The sequence below is a fragment of the Mercenaria mercenaria genome, unplaced genomic scaffold (genome assembly GCF_021730395.1).
Source record: "Mercenaria mercenaria strain notata unplaced genomic scaffold, MADL_Memer_1 contig_2066, whole genome shotgun sequence".
Classification (NCBI taxonomy): domain Eukaryota; kingdom Metazoa; phylum Mollusca; class Bivalvia; order Venerida; family Veneridae; genus Mercenaria; species Mercenaria mercenaria.
This window is the reverse complement of record NW_026460099.1, coordinates 57,339-66,665: the sequence shown is the minus strand read 5'-3', so window position 1 is coordinate 66,665 and position 9,327 is coordinate 57,339. Positions and strand designations below refer to the sequence as shown.

The 9,327-nt window shown below is 35.7% G+C and overlaps 1 protein-coding gene across 1 annotated transcript; it reads left to right on the top strand.

The window, feature by feature from the left end:
• Positions 1-188: 188 nt before the first annotated feature.
• LOC128552127 (uncharacterized) lies at positions 189-6,867 on the top strand (the record flags this gene model as incomplete). The annotated part of the gene is made up of 4 exons (XM_053533146.1): positions 189-242; positions 2,023-2,160; positions 3,010-3,187; positions 6,740-6,867. Coding segments are annotated over 4 exons (498 nt in total), but the record flags the coding sequence as incomplete, so codon positions are not given.
• Positions 6,868-9,327: the final 2,460 nt, after the last annotated feature.

Here is a 9,327-nt window from a genome sequence, read left to right as displayed (position 1 = left end):
CTTAATAATTTATTTTGCTTGAACCTTGTCTTTAGTGCAGCCACTTCCACGAATTCTCAAAAATACTATACACACCATATTTTCCACATTTAACTATACTTATCGCATATATGAAAATATTTCAGAGACTCAACGTTATGAAACTAGCACTAAGGGACAGTACTAATGCATGTATGCTATAATTTCAGCGATGTCGACGAGGAAGTGTGGGAAATCCTCAGCCAAATAAATACCACCAAAACGTCAGAAGGTGGTAACTTGGTCAACATTAAATACAATTAACGATGACTTGGTGCAAAATAATACGATACATTTGGGAGAGCAAACACAGCAGGTACAATCCAACGAAACGCGCCCGGACCAAACTGACATAATTGTGAATAGAATAACGGAAAAACTTGATGAAATAGTGGAAAAGAAAGTAAACTCCATCCTGAAGGCAAATAGGAACGAGACACCTTGAACCAGCACAGAAGCTATGTCCAAGCATAGTTCATTTTATGACGGCATGTGGATACCGGATATCAGAATTTAGTTAGAAGCTGTCAATCTAGTTTCATGACGTGAAATTTTTGAAGCAAATGAAATAGTCAAAATTGACCAAGTAATGTTTTTACTAAGTATTTCTTTTACTTAGTAATTAACTAGTAATTCATTAGTAAGTATTACTTGAATTTCTGACAACTTTTTTTACTTGATGTTTTACTTGAAATAAGTAAAAAAAAAGATACTTGAGTAGTACTTAGTAAAACAAAATTAAAGTGCCATGCATATAAAATCTTCAGAATAAAAATATTTTCTGTTTTGTAGAGTCTACTAAGGTTCCAAATACTGCCCAGTAGAGAAGGATGTACAAATGGCAGATTATCTTCATGTTTTATTATGCTCCCTGAAGGGTGAGCATATTGTTGTTGCTTTGTCTGTACGTCTGTCCATCTGTTTGTGTCTACATTATGTTTTTTTCCGTAATTTTCAGACTGAAATCGGACCAAGTGATATTGTTCCAAACAATTTTCATGTATTGGCCCCGGGTGCTAACATAGCTGTAAATACCCTATGGTTACATGGCATTCTTTCTTCTTTGATGAAACAAAGACAAAAAAGGGAGAAAAAAGCAGAGAAAAAGGGATCAAACATAAGGGAAGACAGGGATGTCAAAATTTTAAAGCGATTAATGGATGTTTTTTTTCCATATCCCTGGGACCTTGCTGTGGATGGTCCAGACACAACAAATTTCAAGGACAACCCTGTGTTTCATGCTTTGCAGTGTAAGAAAATTTGTATTCATTATTATGATAGCAATAAAACTAAAACTTATATAATTTATTTTCAAAGGCTTGTTAAATTCTTAGGCTAAAGAAACTATAGTCCTTGATTAGTAAATAAAATACTGGGGCAGGCAGATAATGCATGCCTAGGAACCAATTATTCCCTCACTTTGTTAATCAATCCCTTAATCGATAACTTGAGATTGCTTGCACATATTGTCTTTTTACTTCATAGGATGATCACATGTGGTGAGTAAATGACCCCTATTGTTTTTGAGGTCAGTAGGTCAAAGGTCACAGTAACATTCAGTGAGAATGTTGTTCCTGCATAAAACTTGAGATTACTCCAACCTAAAGTGTACATATGTCATAGGATGATTACCTTTGGTTAGCAGATGACCCCTAGTATTTTTGGGGTCAGTAGGTCACAGGTCAAGGTCATATTGATCTTCATCGCTGGAAATGGTTTCCACACAATCCTGCAATCATGGGTGGCATATCTGTTTACAAACAACCCTTGTTATTATTATGATATAAAATGAAAATACATAATAGATGAAATTTAAGTTGGCTTCCTTTTGTCAAGTAGTGAAATGTTTTTTAAACAAGACATAACAACTACATAAAAACTTACACAATATTTCAGACTTTTATTTCATGATATAAATTGGAACTTGTAGTGTTGCTTGTTACATCAAAAATGTAGATATGATATACTCTTAAAATGTATATTTTATTCTCTTATTTCTTAAAGGAGTCGTCAGCTTTTTCACCAGCTGTGAACACTAAACACAAGACACAAGTGAATGAAACCCCACAAGAAACACCACAACAGGCATCTTCACCACAACTGACAGCCTCGCCTCTGGTGACATTTGCTGGATTCACCAAAGTAAGTTTGCTTTTGAAAAAGGTCCACAATTAGTAATAAGTTATTCGAAAAGACACTAGCAATTCTTTATTAGCTCAGCTGTTTCCAGAGAAAACCCGAGGTATTGTCATAGCCTGGTCGTCCTCCGCTGTTTGCCGTCGTTCGAAAACTTAAACATTGGCTCTTAAATGAAAGTGTTTCCACCTACAACCTTCAAACTTCATATGAGCGTTGGCACCCGCTAGAAGATGTTCTCGTTTTGTTTGTTTGTTTGTTTTTATGGGGTTTTACGCCCCTTTCGACAGTATTTCAATCATATCGCTGCGGTCAGTTTGCGCATCTTCCACGGGCAGGCTTAGATCTTCTAAGCGGTTAACCAGTACCGAATGCGCTATGCAAGAAACTGACAACTTGCTTTACAGAAAGATGACTTTGGCTTATCTCATGCGTTACAGCTTAACAAACGCACAGGATTATCTTAAAATGCTAACAGAACCGAAAGATTTCAGCTAATCCCACGCAAGGTGTCAAGGTATCAACGCAATGCATGGGATCAAAACCACCCTCCTGCTGGAACCTTGAGTTTGAAGGATTCCACTAATTAAAGCCCGTTTAGTCGATTCTTACGATACACTAGTGATGTTTTGAAAGATCTCTGGTGATACACACTGGGCTACGTGGTGGCTGCGATTCTGTTCCCTTCACAATTAAAGGGAGCCCCTCAGCCATAAGGGGTTGTGTTCTTGTTGTAATTTATTAGAAAAATCAACAGGACACAACATACTATTAAATTACCCAAGGAAGAAATTTAATTTTAAAATGAGGAAATTCTAATTATTTAGCTAATTCATTTGTTTATGAACTCTTCAGAGTCAAATCGTCTCAGAAATACACTTTTTCAAGACCTACAAAAAGGCCACTACAAGAGCCTTCAGGATTTTATTCAAGGATGAAGAGTGGCAGGGAAGGTCGGTAACTGGCCAGCGGTCCAAGACTGGGAAAGCAAAGCCAGCCATTGAAGACCAGAAGAAGCTGGATTTCCTTGCAAGTCAGTGGTAAAATTACCCTTAGAATTAATTTCATTGACGTCACATTAAGAATATCAGTCATGCATATTAAACAAGAGGACCATGATGGTCCTGAATCGCTCACCTATCCCCACATGACCCAGTGTTGAACTGAGTATGACGTCATTATTTCTATTATTTGACATAGTGACCTAGTTTTTGAGCACATGTGACCTAGATATCATCAAGATAAAAAATTCTGACCAATTTTCATGAAGATCCATTGAAAAATATGACCTCTAGAGAGGTCACAAGGTTTTTCTTTTATTTGACCTAATAACCTAGTTTTTGAAGGCACGTGACCCACTTTTGAATTTGACCTAGATATCATCAAGGTGAACATTCTCACCATTTTTCGTGAAGATCTCATGAAAAATATGGCCTCTAGAGAGGTCACAAAGTTTTTCTATTTTTCGACCTACTGACCTAGTTTTTGACCACACATGACCCAGTTATGAACTTGACCTAGATATCATCAAGCTGAACACTCTCACCAATTTTCATGAAGATCCATTGAAAATATGGCCTCTAGAGACGTCACAAGGCTTTTATATTTTTAGACCTACTGACCTAGTTTTTGACCCCACGTGACCCACTTTCGAACTTGACCTAGATATCATCAAGATGAACACTCTGACCAATTTTCATGAAGATCCATTGAGAAATATGGCCTCTAGAGAGGTCACAAGGTTTTTCTATTTTTAGACCTACTGACCTAGTTTTTGATCCCATGTGAACCAGTTTCGAACTTGACCTAGATATCATCAAGGTGAACATTCTGACCAATTTTCATGAAGATCTCATGAAAAATATGGCCTCTAGAGAGGTCACAAGGCTTTTCTATTTTTAGGTCTACTGACCTAGTTTTTGACCGCACGTGACCCAGTTTCAAAACTGACCTAGATATCAGCAAGCTGAACACTCTCACCAATTTTCATGAAGATCCATTGAGAAATATGGCCTCTAGAGACGTCACAAGGTTTTTCTATTTTTAGATATACTGACCTAGTTTTTGACCACACGTGACCCAGTTTCGAACTTGACCTAGATATCATCAAGGTGAACATTCTGATCAATTTTCATGACGATCTTTTGAAAAATATGGCCTCTAGAGAGGTCACGAGGTTTTTCTATTTTTAGACCTACTGACCTAGTTATTGATCGCATGTGACCCAGTTTCGAACTTGATCTAGATATCATGAAGGTGAACATTCTGACTAATTTTCATAAAGATCCCATGAAAAATATGGCCTCTAGAGAGGTCACAAAGTTTTTCTATTTTCAGACCTACTGACCTAGTTTTTGACCGCACGTGACCCAGTTTCAAATTTGACCTAGATATCATCAAGATGAACATTCTGACTAATTTTCATGAAGATCCATTGAGAAATATGGCCTCTAGAGAGGTCACAAGGTTTTTCTATTTTTAGACCTACTGACCTAGTTTTTGACCGCACGTGACCCAGTTTCGAATTTAACCTGGATATCATCAAGTTGAACATTCTGACTAATTTTCATGAAGATCCATTGAGAAATATGGCCTCTAGAGAGGTCACAAAGTTTTTCTATTTTTAGACCTACTGACCTAGTTTTTGACCGCACGTGACCCAGTTTCGAACTTGACCTAGATATCATCAAGTTCAACATTCTGACCAATCTTCATGAAGATCTCATGAAAAATATGGCCTCTAGAGAGGTCACAAGGTTTTTCTATTTTTAGACCTACTGACCTAGTTTTTTACTGCACGTGACCCAGTTTCGAACTTGACCTAGATATCATCAAGATGAACATTCTGACCAATTTTCATAAAGATCCCATGAAAAATGTGACCTCTAGAGTGGTCACAAGCAAAAGTTTACGCACGCACGCACGCACGGACTGACGGACGGACGGACGACGGACGCCACGCGATCACAAAAGCTCACCTTGTCACTTTGTGACAGGTGAGCTAAAAATGTGAGTCCTTGTGATGGCTTTCATTCACAAGCATGGGGAAGCAAACTATTACCACAAAGTTGAATTAATCAGTACCTAGAAAATCCAATCCTACTTGTCAGAAACAAAGTAAAAATATAATTGGGAATCCATCAGTCAACGTGCCCGGTCAAATTTGACAGACAGGTCACAATCACTACACAAATACCGGTAACCTGGAACATCGACATCCTCAGTTGAGCACCGTCGCCAGTGTTTCAGCCCTTTAATTTCAAAACACTGTTTTATAGGACGCACGGCAGGCCCGCAGTGGCGATCAACTCCCCACGTGTTGATGCACAAAAACCAAAGACAAAATGTCTTAAAACAATTTAGTAAAAAAACAGAGAAATCCAAACAGTTCTGGCCTAGGGCAACTAATCAGATAACCACAATGTATACAAAACTGTAGAAATATGTAACTCTATCTGGCAAATAGAGCCAGACACAAGGCCCAAGGAGGACCAAAAAAGATAACTAAAGCCTAATTCCTTCTGACTGACAGAAAAATTATAAAATAAATTATTGTGTATGAATTTTCTTACATTTAAAAAGCCTGACTTTTTTAACTTGTTTGATTATAATGTTAAACAATGTCTGTTTATTTTAACACTATTCTACAGCACATCATGCAGCTTTGTTTTATACAACAAGATATTCAGCAAGATATTATTGTCATTTAAGTATGTGTATTTTGTGCAATTAGAGTTATTTTAATTTTACAGAATGTGTTAAAGAGGTTTTTGCTGGGACAGAGAGAGGCCAGATTAATGAGGTGATAAGGCACCTCATTATGCCATGATGGATCAAAGCAGTTTCAGTCGACAGACAATGTGTAAATACAACCAAGTGGTGCAATGATATTCAGGCTGTAGCCAAGTTACAAACATACAGAACATTTAAGAGTGTACATAATTTTTTATGTTGTTTTAATAAAAATCCGAAAGTTCAGTTAACTTGCTTTGATTCTTACTGAAATGTTGGTCATTATTGATGTTTTATAGAAAGAAGTGTAGTTGAAAGTTCTACATACAAATACTGGAATATTTTTATTGTAGTGCTTTACAGTACAATATTATTATGTAATATTCAGCAACAAATTTCTGTACTTCAGGTCAGCGTAAAAACAGGGAAAACCATGGATTTTTTTCCACAGTTTACAGCAATTTCCCTAAATTGCCAGAGTAGTATTTTCCATACTTTTCCGCACTGGCCAGTAGTGAAAAGCATGGAAAATCTGTTTCAATACTCCCTTGTTTTACACGAACTATGGTAATTGAGGGAGAATGACGGAAAACGAGGGAAAACTACTGACTCTCCCTGCTTTTCCCTGTTTTTCCATAGTTTTACATATTTTACATAAAATTCCCTTGTTTCAATACTCCCTAGTTTTTTACAGGGATTTCCCTGTAAAGAGTAGGGAGAATTCACAGACGGGTAGTATGAATGGCTGAAATATTCTCTAAAGACAAGTAACAGGTAACAATATTAGTACATATTTATTCTTTTCATATTTGTGACATCTTATATGAGCAGTTCTTATATACTTTATTTTCAGTTTATGCAACAAACCATCTGAAGATGCCTATACCAGTCTTTAAAAAGTGCTGGAACACAAAAATGGTTTCAGCTAGACATGCAGACTGTGAAACGGTGCAGGCTACAAGGAGGAACAAGCATCAATGATCGAGAAGATTCAGTTTGTTAATTATTACTGTGATTTGTATACATGCACCTCCATTCCTAGTCAAACATTGTGATTTGTATACATTTTGAATTACCTCTAGTCCTAATCAAACATTTTAAAGTGAATTCCCAAGAATAAGAAGAGCTACCCTACTCGCCTGAGCGTCTGCAAAAAGTTTTGCATGCAAGTTTCATATCTCTGTAACTACTTAAGATATTCCATTAAAAATTATAGAATTTAATTATCAAGTTCTAATTTCATTTCATTCCATTGTTAACTTACCATACAAAATATACATCAGGATTATCTCCCTTAGACCATTGAATTAATGAGTTTCTAGATGATCATCATCAACCATGCGTAGTCTACATCACTAGATGCTCTATACCTCAGTTAATTTTTCTGCGCCATTGCAGTCACAGGTTTTTTACACTGAGAAAACTTTTTACCAGTTATTGTGAATTTTCTTTGCCGGATTTATTATTTTGAGTGATTGTGCTTGGATTATTACCGCAGAAGCTACAATCCTAAAGGAAAAAGAGGGTAAAGTATCCAAAAATGAGTCAGAAACTCCCAAAAATACAAAGAAAAAAGCTCTTACTTTTTAGGCTTTGTCTGTTACATTTACTTTGGCTGTGCTGTGTTCACTTTAGATAGCACTATGAAAACGTTTGATATTTCTAAATGAATCTTTTACCTTCTTTGTTTAGCTCGATTGGAATGCTGTCAAATACTAAGACCTGATCCTATATTCGTGTTTGTTGTTTTTGTAGTAAGGAACATGAAATTAGTGAATAACTGATTTACTCACGACAAGGAGTGAGTAAATCACATTAAAGTTGTTTGACAAGGACTAAACAACATTAAATGTGATTTGTATGCATGTATCTATAGTCCTAGTCATACATTTATATACATGTGCCTAAATTTCAAGTCCTGTATTAATTTAAGGTGAATTTACTTGAACCTGCAGTCATAGTCAGACATTTTCAGTTGATTTTTATACATGTACATTGAGTCCAAGTTAGCCATATATGATTCTTCATGTGATTTTTATACATGTAATAGTTAGGCAGTATTCAGTAGATTTTTATGCATGTGCGGTGCTTCATTCAATTGAAATTTACGTATCTCAGATTTAAGCTGCACATTTGGTTGATTTTTATACATGTACCTAAAGTTTAAGCCGATCATTATTCAGGTGATCCCATGATCAAATCAGCATTCCTTGGGTTTTCCCTCTCATTTTAATATTCATTAAATTAAATGTTAATACTACTATTAAGTTAAATTTTGATGATTCTGCCAATATGTTATGCTCCTTGATTGATTGATTGATTGAAAAATGTCACTGTTTGTTTTGTTTCTTAGGGATATCTGCTGATAACTTGATAACACAATAAATATAGTATTCTATTTTCATGATTTTTAGCTCTCCTCTGAGCAGGAAGTGCTGTAGGTGAGCTGATGAGATCACCAGGTCCTGTGTCTTTCTGTGGTCTGTTCACGTTTTTGTACCAAAGCATTATGAAGATGGCCAGTTTATCTTAATGCTTTTACTCACAGTAGAACTATTTTGAATTATCTCGCTTGATCATATATAGTTCTGAATGATTGTAATTTGTATGGAGCATAATAAATTAATAATCCATTGTTTCTACAGATATCCTTATTGATACATATCAATAATTGTTTCCTTACTTGTGAGAATTATACATTTGTTTCATGCATGTAAATAGTGTTTTGTTCATGTTTTCTGAAGTGTATTAATATCAAGTCATTATCTTTTAAAGTACCAAAGATATGTCTATAAACAAAGCTTTTGAAAAAATTTAACATGAAAATAATTCCAACTAAGATATAAGCAATAGTAACAAAGATATGACAGAAAAACAAAGGTTGCCGAAAAACTTTAACCTTAAAAATAACCTAAGTATAACACCTTGGTGACCTTGACCTTGGGTATAATGGGCCAGAGCCTGCACATATTTTGTTTGCATGCTGAACAGTGTTAATGTGAAGTTACAGTAAGATATAAGCAATAGTAACAAAGAAAAACAAGGGTTGCCGCAAAACTTTAACCAAGAAAGCTCACACAGACACCGACGCAAATGCCGGGGCGAGTAGAATAGACCCCATATTCACTGAATAGTGGAGCTAAAAACTACAAAAAAAAAGAGTGTAATGGTCAAACCAACAAAGAGAATCAAAATGTTAAACCTGAATCTGATAACAACAAAGATAGAACATGGCAAATGTTCAAAGCAAACATAGGTATTAATGAATTGCTTACCAAAAACAGGCAGTGTGCTTGCATTTGGGACAGAAGACCGACATTCAGAAATTAGGGATAGAATTGTAAATGAAATGATACAAAATGAAGAGGAATATTTATCTTTGGAACAAAGAAAGAAAACAACTGGTTAAGAACTTCACAATGATGATGAAAAATGCATGTT